Source organism: Eublepharis macularius, chromosome 14 (genome assembly GCF_028583425.1).
Source record: "Eublepharis macularius isolate TG4126 chromosome 14, MPM_Emac_v1.0, whole genome shotgun sequence".
Classification (NCBI taxonomy): Eukaryota; Metazoa; Chordata; class Lepidosauria; order Squamata; family Eublepharidae; genus Eublepharis; species Eublepharis macularius.
The window spans coordinates 68,703,614-68,721,775 of record NC_072803.1 but is presented as its reverse complement, the minus strand read 5'-3'; the positions used below and the strand labels follow the sequence as shown (position 1 = coordinate 68,721,775).

The 18,162-nt window shown below is 46.0% G+C and overlaps 2 protein-coding genes across 2 annotated transcripts; one reads left to right on the top strand and one right to left on the bottom strand.

The window, feature by feature from the left end:
• Positions 1-2,401: 2,401 nt before the first annotated feature.
• Positions 2,402-10,322, bottom strand: PPP1R26 (protein phosphatase 1 regulatory subunit 26). The gene is made up of 2 exons (XM_054998236.1): positions 10,289-10,322; positions 2,402-6,686 (listed from the first exon to the last, which is right to left on the bottom strand). Exon 2 carries the CDS (start codon positions 6,659-6,661, stop codon positions 2,966-2,968), a length of 3,696 nt encoding a protein of 1,231 aa, XP_054854211.1. The 5' UTR covers positions 6,662-6,686; positions 10,289-10,322; the 3' UTR covers positions 2,402-2,965.
• LOC129341927 (nascent polypeptide-associated complex subunit alpha, muscle-specific form-like) lies at positions 9,529-10,519 on the top strand. The gene is made up of 2 exons (XM_054997283.1): positions 9,529-9,616; positions 9,708-10,519. Exons 1-2 carry the CDS (start codon positions 9,529-9,531, stop codon positions 10,517-10,519), a joined length of 900 nt encoding a protein of 299 aa, XP_054853258.1.
• Positions 10,520-18,162: the final 7,643 nt, after the last annotated feature.

Below are 18,162 nucleotides of genomic sequence, written 5' to 3'. Positions count from 1 at the left end.
CTACTGGCTTGAGAGGTGGTGGAGCACAACGGCCGAGAGCCTGAACTGTGAATGAGGGTTCGTCTCCCCAGGCATGAGTCCCAAGGCAGCCATACTCAAGGATAAGACGACAACATATAGAACGGGCTCCTGCAGCACAAGCCTCACGGAGTGACTAGGTGCAGCAGATGCCTGACTTTGCAGGGTTGGGTCTGTGGAGGCTGCTGTTGGGATTTTCTGCCTCAGGCACTACACCAAAAAGTCTTGGGTGGGTCAAAAATGAACTCATAAAGAGGATTTAGGCAGGCCATAAGCCCTCAGCCGCAAAATGCTGGGTTTAGACTGGATGCTCTGATCCCTCCACAGCAGGAATGGCCAGCACATTTCCTATGACTCTCCTAGTGACCAAGCACTGACTTCTGAATTTTAGAAAGTCTGTCAACCATTGATTTAAGATGGAGGACCTCAAGCAGCTTTGTTAGAAGCCTGGCAGAAGAAAGGACAGACTCAGAAGAGGGGGTGGCATCTCAGAAATGGAGGAAATATTACTGGAGATAACTTTTGGCTCTTAGTTCATGATCTGAATCCAGTTTATTAAAGTTTATAAATGTATGAATGTACATAATTTCTTATATACATAACAGGAGTATTTTTTAATTTAAAAAGTGCTCCACAAAATCAGAAAGCATTGAACTCACAAGCTACAAGATATTGCAATTCAAATGAAAATTAATACAAAGGGATCTAAACCACCCCGTAAGCAAGCAACTGCACTCTCACAACTTTCAGGTATTTTTCAGTGAAGAATTTAAATGGAAGGAATGCTCAGTAGAATTTGTACAGCCAACTAAGAATCGGATTTTCACATAAATTCAATCCTATATAATCCATATTTTTAAAAAATAAAATTACATAGCTGAAAATCAACAGGCTGGGTCCTAATTCCAAATTGTCATCCTAAACAGAATTATACCCTTCTAAGTTTACTGAAGTCAATCGGCTTAGAAGGACGCACCTTTGTTTAGAAGTGTAAGGCTACTTCTCAACTGCACACTTACTTCCTAACAAAATAATGTCATCCTTGTGCCACCTGCTTTACATTACAGATGCATGCTTTACATTTTTATATAACAAACCATATTCCCTGGGGCAAAACTGGGTGACAGTGGTGGAGCTATCATCTGCTGTTTTTTGGGGGGGGGCGTTAGTGGTGTTGGGGGGGGGGGAAGCTGGATCAAGGGAATTACATGGTTGACGGATTTTTAATCCATACCCCTGTCCAACGTAACAATTTGTCCTGCACAGGCCCAAACCAACTTTGATCACACTACAGCTGCTTTTAGTCTTAAAGGCCAGTACTTTCATCTGGTTTTTCTGGGCTGCAATAATTCCATTGAATATCAAACGGCTCCAAAGTCACTCCCCCCTCTATTGCCTGAGAACAGATTTCAATATAGAAGAAACTTCCAGAAGCATCAACATAAAGTGCAGCGTCTTCAATTTAAAAGGGTCGCAGGGAGGGGGAGCTGAAAGAGCCAGTGCTAATATGGAGTCAGATGGGCCAAAGGTCTGACTTGGCCAAAGGCAGCTTCACAAAAACAAACAATTCTCCAAACGAAAACTGCACCCCAAACCCGGTGAATCTTTGCATCTCGGAGCTCCTCTGTCGGTACTCCGAGCTTTCCTGCTTTCAGGGGCTTTCCCATTAATTGCAGCGGAAGGCGTGAGCTGCGGGAGGTTCACTCTTCTGTTTAAGCAGCTGTGGCATTTTCATAGGGGGAAGAAGGTGCGTATCCAGCAGAGCACAGGGAAGGTCTCTCTAGATTAAGGCCAGCGAGAAAGTCTGTTTGCAGGTATTAATTATCCCATAAATAAAGTTTTCAAAAAGCAGAACGTATTAGCTTAATTTTTGTGATAATCCAAAAAATGTGCTTGTGTAATTGAGACTTTTCAATTCCAGCTGTTCACAATGGATGAATCATATACAAGCACAAGAGCATATGCAGTTGATGCTTTAGGTGCATCATAATTTAAAGCATAACAAAGCACAATTATCTTCATCTTTTACAATAAACATGACAAATGTTACAGTTCTCTGTAGTTAGCCATGCTCTATATTTGTTATTCAAAAGATTTCTTTAAAGTACCTTTTAAATAATTAAAAACATTTTATCGAAAGAGAATGAAAAAATGTATTGTCGAAGGCTTTCACGGCCGGAGAATGATGGTTGTTGTGGATGTTCCGGGCTGTGTGGCCGTGGTCTTGGCATTGTAGTTCCTGACGTTTCGCCAGCAGCTGTGGCTGGCATCTTCAGAGGTGTAGCACCGAAAGACAGAGATCTCTCAGTGTCACACTGTGTCAGACTGTGACACTGAGAGATCTCTGTCTTTTGGTGCTACACCTCTGAAGATGCCAGCCACAGCTGCTGGTGAAACGTCAGGAACTACAATGCCAAGACCACGGCAATACAGCCCGGAAAACCCACAACAACCAGAATGAAAAAAATTGAAACATTTCATATTTGTATGTACGCTTGTGGTCCCTCATCATTTGATCATTTTTAATTTACTTTAGTTATGCTATTTTTAGTATGCCTTTCTCACAGAGACTCAAAGTAGATATCCCACTTTTCCCTTTCAGTTTTAAGTTCTCGTAAGACACGGACATGACAGCTTGCATCACGGTATTAAGAGAGTTCAATCTGTCAGAAAAAAGCATTTATTTTTGTAATGTATGAAGGGCAGCATAAGCATACTTCACGCCATGGGCAGGAGGGACTGCAGCCACTGAGTCAGTCAGCTGCACAATCCTTGTACACCAAAGTCATGCGAGAGGAAGAACAAAAACCCATTTTGTTTAAAAACATTTCATCCTTCAACATGACCAACTACGACACAGTCTTCTGAGTTACCTTAACAATGACTAAATGCTGCTGTAAAATAAAAAGTACTTACAAACTGGAAGCCTTGTTTACCCCCCAGAGAACTAGTTTGTGCCACTGCAGGTATATCTGTACATTTTAGAGCCTTCCTCTAAAGCTTTCTGGGTTTGCGTCTCAGCTATTCTGTCCTGTTGGATCAATGACACTGACTCTTTCAATGGCAAGTTACAAGACTGGGGACCCCTGAATTCCTCCCAGTTGTTGCTGTGATGTTGGACTTTCCCTTCCTTTTCCATAAGGGAGACCTCCAATGGTGTTGAGATAACATTAACTTCTCTGGCAACATCCGCACTGGGCTCCTGCAAAAAACGGCTGTGCTTTGAATCTGCGCTGGAACAAGGCTCTGCATCACCAACAAGTTTTGCTTTTGCAAAACTGACCACTGCAATACTTAAAGGGATAACCTCTGTTTTTTCTGATACAGGGGGATACAGCCCCTCTGCTATACACTGTACATCCAAGTCTGCCTCTTTTACCTCGCTTTTGGAACCCAGGATCCCTGTTTGCGCAGGAGCTTCACATCTTTCACCAAGCAAACCTTCCTGCCTCCTGAACACATTGCTCTGGAGTACTGAAAATTCTATGCTCGGCTTTTTCCTAAAAAGTACAGATTTCTTCTTCTTCTGGGCACTTCTGAAGCCTGTTATAAACTTACTGGAAATTTTAAACTCATATGGGCTCTTTCTTTTGAAAGCTGACATACGTTTAAAATAATTTTGTAATTTACAGTTCTCAGCCTTTTCCTTCCAAGATGAAAGGCGTTTCTGATCAAGCTTGCCACCAGAGACGCCCTTCCTCTCTACTGCAGTTCTTTTTACAGATAAACTGGCACCTTTAGCTTGTTCAGTTCCCTGGTTTCTCTGGCACTTCCCTGTTACTTGGGTGCATATGTCTTCCATGCAGGTGATGGCTGGCTCACCAATCTGAGAAACATTTCCTGCTCCCTCTCTTTCAGTTCTCAGAGGGCTTCTCAACGTAGTCCTTGGCTGGCGTGCCTTCTTTGCTCTCTTACTGTGTTTTGATAAGGCAACGTCCTCACCCTCCAACTGCTGGCGCTTTGCTTTTGATTGAGCAGTTTGGGGCTGAGCAGCTTTCAGAGTATCAACAATTCCAAGGGCACTGGCTATGTGCACAGTACTTGAGGAATCTTTGGCTTTTTCTGCCAAGAATCTTTGAATTTCTTGTTCAATACTGTCATCACTATCCAAAGAACTGCTGTCTTCTATCAAGGGTGTGGCAATCCAAGGATGCTGATCATTTATTGCTGCTGCTTGACTGTCTGGCTCAGAAAATGGACGGCATCCCTTCCCAAACATTAATGCAAGCTGGAAGGCCTCTGCATTTCTGGATCTCCCTTTCACGGCGTATTGGGACTCTCCCTGTGGACTCTCCTCCATCATGTTCCGTCTGGATCTCAGAAGGCAGCTTTTCAGCAAAGTGGAATTTTTGGATTTGCAGTCTTTTTCTTGGAGGACTTCAAGTTTATCCTCAAAAATATGCATTTCTGCATTACCAAATCTCACTTTCTTCTTGCACTGAATTTTTTGGTCTTTGGGTTTTTTCTTTAGCTTCCGTTTTGACCTTAAGAGATCTTTGATAGCTGTATCCAGATCCTCATCACTGTCCAAAGAGCTGCTCTTGTCATCTGTGACATATTTCTGCAGAGCTTGTCTTGTATTTCTTACCAGCCCTCCCGTGCCAAGAAGCCTTGGTGGAGGGTTCGCAAAATCCACAGAACTGACAGTGGCTGGAGCAACTTCTTCTTTCATAGTAGCCCCTCCTGTTTCACTGTTTTTCACACTGCTCAGAATATTCTCCTCTTGGGATGCAAACGGTTTTGAATAGTTATCATTCCCCAGGTAGTTATAATCCATCTCTAACTGTGTCGTTTGTTTGTCCTGTTTCTGTCTTGACACATAGCCCTCCTTTTTGAGCTTCCTTTTCTGACCCAGCGACAGTTTTAATGTGTTGGGGAAGGATCGCTTAGGACTCCTGTTCTGATCACATGGCTGCCCAGAAGACAGAGGATTTGGGGCAGCATTTAAGGCCTCATCAGATTTTGTTATCAAACGTTCAGTCTGTGCTTTGATAGCCAAAAAAGCCCTTATCTCTTGTTCAATGCTATCATCACTGTCCACGGCATTACTGTCACTCTCTTGGTGGGAAGAAGGGATGCTCTGGGAGGGGGACAAAGGATATGTCAGGAGGGATCTGCTGTCATTTGCCGCAGGTGGGGGTAAAATAGTTTTGGAGATGTCCAGGATGGCTTCTGCACACATCAACTCAGCTGCAGTGTCTGCTCTGCAGGTCTGCAAAGTGACTGCATAACTGGTAAAATTGTTTGCAGAAGTGCAACATCTGCCTTTCTCGATCTCATGACAGATGACACCAATCTTATTTAATTCTGTAGACTTTGAGCCAATCTCTTTCCTCTTGTTGCTTAGAGTTGTTCTAGAGTTTTCTGGCAAGGCACTTTTTTCTGAATGGATTGTCAGACTTGCAGATATATCTGCTAGCCCCCTATCCTTTTGAGAAGGAACACAGCCTGCTCGGACATTTGCTGCTTTTCTGACTTTTTCTAGCTGGTAAAGTTGAATAGCTTCTTCAATACCATCATCACTACTTGAATCAGATAAATCCACACTTTCAGCACTTTGTTCTCCTCTAGCTTTCCAAAACTTCTGCCCGATGTCACCATTGTTACTTTGCTCCAGTATGCAGGAATGGCTAGCCCCAGATGCTTTGAAATGCTTTTGGCTTGTTTTTTTGAAGTCCATGAACTCTTCTGTCTTCACCATCAAACATTTAGGAGGAGGAGTGGTGTTCTGTAGTTCAGGATGCCTCCTTAAAAAGAATGCCTTCCCTTTGCACTTTAAAGAACTTGGGCTTGCTTTGCTACTTCCATTTTTCTGACTCTTAATTGCTAATTTCTCTTGTGCCTCTTTCTGATCAAGACTCTTACTCCCCACAGATACACTCTTCTTTCTTGCTTGCTGTTTCTTTTCATTTAGGAATTGCTCTATCTCAGCTTTTATACTCTGCTCAAAAGAGTCATCGCTGCTCACGCTGCAAGGGGAGGGAGCCCACTGGAGTGCATCATCTCCCAGAAAGTCAGGAGCAAGATGCTGAGGAATCAGATTTGAGTTCACACTGGCAGGGAACACATTACAAGCTACATCATATGAAGGATGTTCTTTTATGAAACTCTTGTGTGTATTAGTGCTGCGCAAACTCTTGGTATTGCTTGGCAAGGGTGGGATGCTCTGGCCTTTGTTTTTCAAGTACTCTTGAATGGCTTCTTCTATCTCTCGATCAACAGAATCATCACTGTCAGAATTCAATGAGGAGGGCCCAAACTCTGAACTCTCTTCCACTTCCATGCCATCAGAGTCAGCTGGACAACTGCGCTGGGCATATTTAGCACGTTCTTGAAGTGGTATTCTGCCATTACCCCGCAGTCTGTGACCTCTGATTTTTGCTCCCTTCCTTTTTTTTTGCAAAATACAGCCATATTCATTGGTAGTGCCCAAGGACGACTCTTCAGATTGCAGATTTTTTATGATCATCTGCACTTTTGTGCTTACAGATGTTCTAGCAATGTCATCTTCAGATTCTGAGAAGCAGACGGGGTATCGACAGCTCCTTGCCTGGGCAAAAGGCTCCCATTTTCTCTGGAGGGCTACCAAAGGAGAGGTATTCATAAGAAACATTCTTGCAGATGAATGAGAGGGCCTGCACATTTCTCAGGCAAATCACTCTTCCATCCTAAAAGAAAAAGAAACAAAAGGGAACAATGCAACTATGATACCACAACATCATAGGAAAGCCAGAAAGAATAACAGTAAAGTAAGTTCTTCATTGAATTTTACACATTTTATCCCAATTTGTCAAATGGTATTTAAATATTTATCACACAGTTGTTATATGACTCTCAGCTATGCGTATATGTCAACTATAGATCCTTTGGAATCAGTCAAACTACAAAGTACAATAATGGACAACAGGAAAATCAGGGAAAGAGATACAATAAGGTATGGTAGCAAAAGATTTGGGAAAACAAGCATAAATCAGAGCATAAAGATGAAATCTTTCTGAAACAAAGCATAACTAATTTACATGGCATGTTTACATCTAGAAGTGGGTTTAATTTCTCTGGATATATAGGATTAATTACTGGCTGAAGCTTGTTTTCTGTCCCGTGGGTCTCACACCTTTAACACTGACACCTTTCAGTCAAAATGGAAAAGCTCTGTTATGATTTATTGGGTATTCTTCTAGCAGCTTAATAGCCTTGGGCTGCTTAAAAGCTAAATCTGAAATCAAGCAATGAATTTGGGGCACCAAACTTCAGCGCCATTTAAATTCTGCAGAAAAATACCATCACTTTAGACGAATCAACCCTGACGATCAATGGGGTGACAGATGTCGCAGCCAGGTTGCCCTCACATCGCTTCTCAGCCTTTTGGCTAAGATCAGGTGCAGTACTATCACTTTAGGAACAAAAAAATGGTGCTGTCAAATTATTTAGCTAATTTATCGATTCCCAAACACAAGATAGCTTTCACTCTGCCGCTTCTCAATGTTCTTCCATCAACTTTATTAGAAGGAATACACAGTGGTATGGTACTTCATAAGCAAGGTAGCCCTCGTGCTACCAAGGCAGAGTGGGGTGGAATTGAAACAGTTGGACGTGTGTTGTTGTACTGCTCCTTCTCTGATGATCCAAATTCCATTTGGATTTAGGTATTTATCACATCTACCCTCCAAAAACTCGTGGGAAGATCAGGGGAATGGTCGACTCCTCCTTTCCGCTAGCAGAGCTTGAGTCTTTAACCTCGCGTGGAGTCGCCAGGTTCTGTGCAGCTGCCAGAGTCTACCGAGGTGCAGAGCTGATAGTGACATATATTTGTTACTTTCCTTTTTATACTTCTTATGTAATCATTGTGTGTGTGTCCGTGTATTCTTATAACTATTCTGTTAATGTATGTTTTATTCTGTGGGTCTTTGACTGTAATAAATAATTATTTAAATATCTACATTATTTAAATGACTAGCAAGTCCAGTAGGTTTTTATTCAACTGTGCCAGCCAAAATAAATGCTCAACCAATACAATTATCTTAACAGAGCCTCAATAATCTGAATTCTAAAAGTATACTAACTTGCAGAGAGACAACAGGTAAGACCTCTATCTCAGCAGAAGCACATTTCACTCCTCTCTACCCAAGATCCTATGAGGCAGCACGAGTGATTAACTGGACACAGATCAGATATAAAAACTGGCAAGGTGAACACTGTGAAAGTATTTCATCCCCACGCCCCCCCCCCCCAGAACACTGTACGACTGTACCATACTTCAACATTACAATTTTAAAGGAACATTTCAGTATGACATTCTTGGATGAGAATTCAACAGCAAATCTGATTCTATTCCATTTGGATTTAGTTATGGCTAGAAACAGCAGCATTTTTTATAAATGGGTAATTGTGCTTATTTAGTATGTTTGGACTGAAATGCTACAGATCTACTTATGCTTCTTGCATTTCATAGCCGTTTGGCTCCACTGTTTACATTTTTTGTTTACGTTTTTTTATTTCTGTACTCGTGAGTGTACATATATCGGTCAACCAAGAAGAATGCTTCACACATCCACAAAAGCTGATGCCGTAATAAACCTGTTGGTGCAGCAGGCTGTTTTTGCTGGCTCTGAGGAAGCAAACTAACTCTCCTCTGGATTTTTGTAGCAATCAGCAGGAGTTGCATTTCTGTGGGCATATATCAAAGAATCCAGAAATCTAGATCAGTGATTCCTAACCTACAGGTTGGGACCCAAAAGTGTGCCAAGAGAAGACCTCATCGCCCATGAGGGACATGGTTTATGGCCGGACTTGATTGCTGTAACCGAGACCTCAGAATTTCCCTAATTAAGACAACCCCATGTGTGGGTTAAATCTTTCCTCTTATCATATGCAGATACTGATGAAAGCCTACACTTCAACCACTCTGACAGTGGTTAAAGCTCTGCAGTAAGAAGTTTTGAGCAAACACCTGAGTAGCATCTATCCTTGTGCATGATGGCACTAAAAGAACGACGTCGTCTTCTAAGTTTAGACGGAAACAAGGGCTGCTGTCCTAGCTTAGACAAAAGCAAGGCCCTTGCAGTGCACTGAGGATGAAAACTAGGCCATTTGTATATGATTTATCTGCAAGGACATTTCAGATTTTCAGATAGAAAAAAAGAGCATATGCTGTCAAGTGTGATGAATGCAACCAGTTGTGCCATCTCAGCAAGCAAAACATGACATTTAGCCACAAATGATACACATTTTTGTATACAGAAAAACTTCTCTGTAGGAAAAGCATAATGTATGAAATGGATCCTGGAAGAACTAACTTCAGCGGTTAACTTGGGACACTGCTTTGACCTGTTATTTTGGAAATCCAGGCCTGACCCTGGAAACTGTATCGTCCATCAGCTGGTACTCCCCCCCCCCACTGCGTACGTATGGTAGTCAAGAAAACTGTGCCCTGAGCCAGTTTCTTAGAATCTATGGGGGGCGGGGGGGGGGAGTATTGGAGGTGGGGGTCAAAGGCTGGAATGGGTCGAGATGGGCAGCTGCCAGTCTGTCTGTGGCGGCCGGAAAGAGGGACCTGAAGAAGAGAGCGGGCCGCGGCTCGCACCCTGCCCTAAACTGTGTCAGTCAGTCTTAGTGGCGCGACGGGACTGGGGCTCCTTTCTGAAGGCTGCAATGCCGCCCCGACGGGCTCGCGGTTCTTGGCCGGGCAGCTGCGCCCTTGGTTGACTTCTCAAGAGCATCTGGGTGGAAAACGGGGCGCCGGGCGACTTTCTGGCCCGCCCCGGGCTCGGCCCGCCACACTCCAGGGCACGCCTGGGCTGGCGGTTCGCCCTACCAGGAAGGCGGGGAGCCCCGCGCTAGAGAACCGAGACGCGGGCACGTCCACGAGGCCAAGGCTGGGCCTCGGCCTCCCCCGTCCCTCCCTCCCGGCCGCTTCCGCCCTCAGGCGCCGGCGTCTCCGTGGCCTGCGCGGCGGCTGCGAGGGGCGCTCTTCGCCCGGGAAGTTCCAGGAGCCCGGCCAGGCCTCGGGCCGCAGCCGCCCCGCCCGCCCAGCCGGAGGCCCGAGGCCAAGCGCGGGGAAGGCCCGCCGCCGCCGCCGCCGCCCCGCCACCACCGCCCCCCCGGGCCCTCCCTCTCGCGGGCCGCTGAGCCTTCCCCGCCGCGGGCCGCACCAGCCCCTCCCGCGCCCGTCGCCACGGCAACCGGCCCGGCCTGCCGCCTCAGCTCCGCCGCCGCCGCCGGGCGCTGCCCCTCCCCGGCCGCCCGTCCTTCCCTCCCGGCACTGCCTCACCTGCCGCTGCCCGAAGGCGAGCCGGGCCGGGCCGCGCTCCACCTCGCTGCCGCCGCCGCCGCCAGGCCCCGGGCGCGCGCGAGCGAGAGGGCGAGAGAGCGGGCGGCGCCCGTGGGGAGGGCTGCGGCCGTCGGCGGGGCGGCCGGTCAGTGTGGCCCGCCCACTCGCCTCTCGCCCGCGCCCGCCTGCCTGCCTGCCTGCCTGGCTGGCGGCGCCGCCGAGGGGGCTTGACCCGCCGGGCGCCTTCCTCCTCCTCCTCCTCCTCCCCCCCCCCCCCCCACAGGGACAGGGAAAGCGTCGGCGGCTCCGAGCGCGCGGCCGCCTGTTGGGCTCTTCCCGCCCGGCTCGGCCCTCGCAAGCCGCGCCTGCCTGGGCAGCAGAGACCCCGGGCGAGCGCTGTCGGCGCCGCCTGGAATCAGATCCGGTGGTTGAGGACGGGGAGGAATTGTCGTCGTCGTCCCGTCCCCCCCCCCCGTCCACTTCTTTTCTTTACAAAAATGTAATTGCAAGAGAGCAAAATAGCAGTAACTTCTTAAGAACTATTAAAACAATAAGTCGTGTCTTAAAGGTTTACATCATGATGCATTTTAAAAAGCATCCTCGGCTTTCCTTGATTGATTGTGATCAAATAATGGGCACAGAATTAACAATACTTGATCAATCAACTGCTATGCGAGCCCTTCCTGGAAGCGCGACCGGCCCTGCAGAGACGACGGGGCTGAGCGACCGGCCAGGATTGGCCCCCCAGCATTGGCCCCTGAGTCGTGTCAGCCGCAGCCCTTGGAATGCAATCCCAAGGTGAACCGCTAACTAGTGGGCCTTGAGGGATCAGGTTGTAGAGATATATTCTTAAGACTTAAATTAGCAGAGTTTAGCAGAAATGCGTGTTGGATATAATGAGAACACACACACTCCAGTGTTTAGCTCTAAAAAATAGTTTACTACATAAAGGATAAAAGGTTACATTGGAATAAAACCCTTACTAGCTACATCTTCCTAGCTTCTAGACTAGACAGAGACTTTCTTCTGACTGTTACATCCTGGATAGAAAAAGCAGACTAGAGAGTGAAGACAGACTGAACAAAGAGCAATAAAACCTCAGTATATCTTCCTGTTTAATTTCCCCCCCTCCAATAAATTGGTTGCCAAATAGAGAATCCTAATTCTTCATTAAGAACAGAGACTCCCCTTTTTATGATGGCAATCCGAATAGATTTACTAACTAAGTGGTTGCAAATAGGTTTACTAAGCAACACAGACAGTTTAAGTCTTTCATGACTGGATGTAAACACTTGCTAATTCTCAACAATCAGCCGCAGCCCTTGGAATGTAATCCCAAGGTGAACTGCTAGCCAGTGGACCTTGAGGGATCGGGTCCACTTCTGGAATATCAAGAGCAGCCCCAAACAGAGTGCAGTATAGCTGTGACATCTTTGTCATCCTGAAAGTTGTGCAGTTGTGTACCACCCAAAGATACTTCTGCTGTGTGTGTATATATATATATATATATATAGGGTTGCTAGACGGGTTCAACAAAAATACTGGACATGCTTGATAAAAATTTGTCAACCATGCGGGGTGGCCTGCTGAGCAGGAGGTAGAGAAGGAGGCTACCAGCTTGTCCTTCCACTGTGCGTAAAAGCACACAGAAAGGGAGGGCTAGGGTTTTTCCTTCATGGGAAGGGGAAGCCTGATGGCCCTCTTTTTAACCTATTTTTTACTAGACAAGGTGGGAGACTGGATAGGTTGCTGGCTGCCAGTCTCCCTTTCCAGCTAAACTCAAGAGTTGAATGAAAAGAAGAGGCTGGGTGAATATTTGTCAGAATAAGAAGGCTCATCCTGCATTGGGCAGAGGGCTTTAGGCTCATCCTGCATTGGGCAGGGGGTTGAACTAGAAGGTCTGTATGGCCCCTTCCAACTCTGTTTCTGTGTGATTCTGTGAAAAGGAAAATCAAAAAGAGTCCAGGAGCACCTTTAAGACTAACCAATTTTATTGTACCATAAGCTTTCGAGAATTACAGTTCTCTTCGTCAGATGTATGGCCCAGATGCATGGCCATCCATGCATCTGACGAAGAGAACTGTGATTCTCGAAAGCTTATGCTACAATAAAATTGGTTAGTCTTAAAGGTGCTACTGGACTCTTTTTGATTTTGCTACTACAGACTAACACGGCTAACTCCTCTGGATCTGTGAAAAGGAAAAATGAGAAACGGGTCACAGGAGCTAGGGAACGAGAGAGTCCTGTTGTTATGCCCAAAATGTAAAATCAGATCAGATTGGTCCTTTCACATGGAATATTGATCTGGAGCGATTTGGGGATTTGTGTGTGTGCAATACATTCCTGCTTCCTCCCTGTTCTTTAATGCTGGGTGAACAGTTTTAATCAGAAAAGCTCCCAAAGCCAAAAGGCCTATGTTCCATGGCCCACTATCTTTGGAGGAGTGGCCCTGACACCATGGCACCTATGCGAAGGACAGCCACAGCAGCAGAAGGCCACCGGATGGGCATGAACCAGCTCCACATACCTGGGACTTCTCGGCTCTCCTTTAATAATTGCTTTTTCTTTCCAATGTTCACCCTGATCTGCATAACGTGAGACTTTGTGCCAGCCAGAGGTTCACCATTCCAGGCTAGGGGGTGTGTTTGGGAGTGTCGGTCCTTGGCAGGTAGAGTCCCCACTCCTCCACAGCAATCATGCAGGTGTATTGGTTGAAGTAACTTTATTAGAGATTCAGCAAGTTCAAGGTGCTCAGACCAGTCCATTCAAGAAAACAACAGGCTTATACCCGGTAAGCAATAGCAATAACAGTGTACAACACACCCGGATATCTATCAGTAATTAATTAACAAATTTCTGAAGTATACTTTATGGATTCATGAAAAAGTGTATTCAATCAGTCATAGAAATAATTATAGAAATCAGTTATAATCATAGAAGTCAGTAATAATCATGGAAATCAGTCATAGCAATATCTCTTTACAATATACATGTAATGGCTCCTTACAATCCAATAATTCTCATAGTGCCCCCCCCTCCCCCAACAAGGTAACAAAACCTCAGGGTACACAAAAATAATGATTGAATCTTCCATAACCATAAACCAACCATAAATTTATGGACAAACAGAAAGGACTAATCAAGTATTAGAACAGTTTTTAAGATGTTACACCAATTATCAACAAGATAATTGGACTGGTTATCTGGCTTTCACGGATGGCCTAGTGGATGGCCAAGTTCATCACGAAATAGAGAGCATTCTGGACTCAAACCTTAAACACAATAAACTTTATTACCTTGTACGTTGGAAATATTTTGACCCCAGCTACCAGGTGTGGGTCGAATCCTCTAACATGAATGCTCCTAAACTTATAAAGAAATTTCATGATCTGTATCCTGACAAACCTGGACCCCTTTGAAGGGAGGAGAAGCTCGGGGGGAGGGGGGCAGAATGTCTTGTCTGTGTACAGCCATGCCATGGTTGTCTGTTGTTAGTTATATTGCTTGTGCCACAATATTTTGTAATCCTTTTGTAATCCAATATGCTGAAGCTAGTAATTACTTTATTACTAAATTGATGTGTGACTCTCTCTGATCATCTGTAGCCATATTGCAGACGTTATTTCCGTGAGACCCAGAAAGGACCTCTCCTGTTATCTTGGAGAAATATGCGAGTCTCGGCTAGCTGTGACCTTGGTGTGTCTAGATGCCAGTTTCACTCCTTTCCCCAGATATTGGGAATACTTTATTGTGTACCTGATGCATAGTCATAATGGAATAAATTCTCACCAAACTCTTGTAGGCTTGCACGCCAAAACCTTAACTATCATTTGGAGTGCGGGAAAATCAACTATACCATAGAATGCTTGATTTGAATCGTCACTTCTGCCAAGCTCCGTAATGGAGAGCAGACCTGAACTGCATGGATTCTAATAAAGCTATCTCTGCTGGAACCAACGTATGTTCACTGTGGATGGGTTTGAGGGATCCACCTGGCAGGAACTGACAGTAGGTTTATTATGTGCAGCCATTGAGCCAAGACTTACCTGTCCTTTCTGGGATGTTGTGCTCAGGGCCGGATCTACGGGGGGGGGGCTGTGTCAGGGCTGGCTAGGGGATTCTCTCAGACTCTCCACTTCATCAAACATGGTTGTATGAGTTAAAGGTCTTTATTGGATAATGCTCCCTAGTAGTGCACGAGTACAGGGTAATTGCCTGGAATGCCAAAGCCAAGTCTTCCCCGAGAGGTCATACCCCCCCAGTCCCCTCCCCCCAGTCCAAACCGACTGACTCTTGTTTGGCACAAAAGTCTTGAAAGAGATGCAGAGCTGAAATTCCCAAGGTCTGCTCTCAGACACGCTGCTCCAGCTGCACTGATAACACTACCTGGCCTAAGCAAAGTGGCTCCTGTTGGACCCTCTTCGCCCTTCATTGGCAAGTTTGCCTGCAAGAAATAAAAAACAACCCATTGGAACTACATTTTGAAAGACGAACTTTGGATTTATATGCATGTTATTGTACATGTGTTGTATGTACTGTATTCCATGCATTGGGGCTACATGCGTGCAGATGGATAGTCCCTAGTATTTTTGGAGTATATATATTGGAATATTTACCTTGCACTTTTTGCACTCATTGCATTGGCACTTTCATTAAAATTGCATTATTGTTATTATCTATTAGGTTTCTGTAGACTGTTTGGTCCTTGTTTGGCACTAAGCAAAGTGTAGCCAAGATACAGTGAAGGAGGAAAGCTACCCTACTACCCATCCCCCCAGTAGAAATGCATTCACAGGTATGGCAGGCAGGCTGGCTTGCCTGCCTGACATTACCCCCCCCCCAAAAAAATTACATCTATAATAAGATCACCCCTCCCTTGGTTTATAAGGATAACGTTTGTGAAAAGCTTCTATGAGTCTTTTAGCTTTTACAACCCACTCATTCTGACTCTGGTCAAAGTACTTCCACTGAATGAGGTAAAACAATTTTCTTCTTTTCCATTTTGAGTCCAATACTGCTTCCACTTCATGATGAGGTTGTCCATCCACCATGAGGGGGGGAGGGACTCCAGATTTTGAGTGCCAGCTGTCTGCCTCTGGGGCTTTCTTCAATAAGCTGAAGTGGAATACTAGGTGTATGTTCTTTGGCAAGTCTAGTTTAACTGCCACTCCATTTATTACTTTGAGAATTTTATAAGGTCTGATGTACCTCCATCCCAACTTTTTGCTCGGTTGTTCCCCTTTGAAATTTTTTGTGGACACATAAACCCATCTCCAGGTTTCAGATCCGGGGGGGGGGAGTGTTTACGTTCAGCATGTTTTTTGTAATCCTATTTGGCTTTTTCCAGAGTGTTTGTTATTAGATCCCACTGTTCCACAATAGCGTTCCACCAAGCAATGAGATGCCCCCCTTCCCAGGCGGGGGTCTTTCACAAAAGGCACAGGTTTGCCTTCAAAGCCGTGTGCAATCTTGAAGGGGGATGCTCCTATAGAGCTATGAAAGCGACTATTGTAACAATATTCTGCAAATGCTAGAAAATCAGTCCAATTATCTTGTTGATAATTAATGTAACATCTTAAAAATTGCTCCAGAACCTGATTAACCCTTTCAGATTGCCCATCAAAACTTGAGTCATTCCTGTTACTTCCATCAGCTCCCACCAAAACTTGGCAATGCATTGTGGGCCCCAATCCAATATTACTTTGTCAGGAAATAAATGGAGTCTTAGTACATGCTGCACGAACAACGTGGCCAACTTTTTGGCTGGTGGCAACTTAGAGCATGGGATGAAATGGGCTTGTTTGGAAAACAAATCCACCACCACCAAAATCACCGTTTTCCCTTTGCTCGGGGGGAGGTCAGTGATGAAATCCATGGAAACTACAGACCAGGGTCGGGGGGGGGGGGAGTTCTAGAGGTTGTAATACTCCCAGAGGTTCCCCCCATCTTTCCCCCCATTAAACAGGTCTGACATGTGGATACGTATTGCGATACATCCTTCCGCATTCCTGGCCACCACTTTTTATTAAGTGCAGCGTATTTATTAAGTGCAAATAATCCAGATGCCCGGCCAATTTGGTCTCATAACAGTGTTTCAAGATCTCTCCCCTTAGTCCTGGCGGGATATACATTTTGTTGCTCTTATACCAGCAATCATTTTCTCCTTTCTCTAAGTCCTCAGGCCGATTCTCCCCCCTCCTTTTCTAGTTCTGCCTTAATTTTCTCTTCCCACTCCGGGGTGGTGGGAAGAAAGGGAAAGGCGGTCCGTCTTTGCAGCTTGGTTCCTGGTAATCATGGCTCTTCCTAACTGAGTGGGGGAAAACATTGTGTCTATCACTTCCTCCCACTAGCTGTTGTGTTGAGGGAGGTGGGACAGCGCATCTGCCAGAAAATTTGCTTTCCCAGGAAATGTTTAAGTACAAAGTTGAATCGTGAGAAAAACTCCGCCCATTGCAGTTGTTTGGCTCCCAGTCTGTGAGGGTCTCGCAATGCCTCCAGATTTCTATGATCAGTCCACACCTCAAACGGCACCTTGGCCCCCTCCAACCAGTGCCTCCACGTACTTAGGGCCAGTTTGACCACTGCCACTTCCTTATCCCATACCGTCCAATTCCGTTCGGCCTCTGAAAATATTTTGGACACGTAAGCACAGGGGCTCATTTTCCCATCCTCCCCCTCCTGCAGGAGGACTCCTCCCATAGCGACATCACTCGTGTCCACCTGTATCACGAAGGGGCAGCTCTCATCGGGATGGCACAACACTGGTTCGGAGGTGAAGCGGGTTTTTAACTCCTCAAAGGTTGCTTGGCACTCCTTAGACCAGGCAAGTTTGGTGCTCGGTTTTACTTTCCCAGCATCCTTCCCCTTGGTTTTTAGTAAGTCTGTAAGCGGCAAGGCAACTTGAGCAAAATTTTTTATGAAGGGTCAGTAGAAGTTAGCAAATCCCAAGAATGACTGTAGCTGCCGCCGGTTTTAGGGGCTTCCCATCCGAACACAGCTTCTACTTTGGTTGGATCAATTCCTAAGCCTCTCCCCGATACTTGGTACGCCAGGAAATCCAGGCACTTAAGGAGAAGTATGAGGACCCTCTTGAGGATGAAAGGGCTAGAACCTGCCTAAGGCAGATAAGGCAGGGCAACCATCTGGTCTGAGAGTACACAGCAGAGTTCTGAAGTTATTCCTTAAGTAACGCATCCATGCTCCCCAGTTCTGGGGCTTGCATTGAGTATAAATTCACATACCATTTAGCTGCCAAGCCTCCCAGCCGAGACCCTATGTAGCTTACTTGGCTCAGTTCATCTGGGAAAGTATGGCCCCACTCTCTTAGGAACTCCCCCACTTGCACCAAGAAATAGCCCAATTCCTCAGGGTCTCTGTCAAAACAGGCTTCCAGTTTACACCAAGCCAGGTGCGGTGGGTTCCAGTCTTGTGGGAACCTCACTCCTCTAGTGTATGGTGTTGAGGCCCCTGGGGGGACGGCTGGTGCTGGGCCAGCTGGGAGGGCAGGTGCAACTGGATCTGGAGGCAACCCGCCCAGGGCCACCCCTTGGTCGGGAGGCCTCACTGATGCTTCCCCTCTGCCTCCTCGAGCCTGCGCGGTTAGGTACAGTTCACACATTTTGTCCATAATTTCCAGCACCATCTGCCTGACCTCCTCCATCTCCTTGCGCATCTGCTGTAGGTCAGACCCTCCACTCAGATCTCTGGGCTCTCCGTTCTCATCATCCTCATCCATGCCCTGGTCCTCCGTTGTGGCAATGTCTCCTTCCTTGACGTCCTTGGTTTGGGTCTCTCGAAGAGTTGCCAATCCAAACAGCTGCTCCTCGTCCTCCAGGTCCCCTCCTGGATTCTCTGGAGCTCCCGTTCCTCCCCCC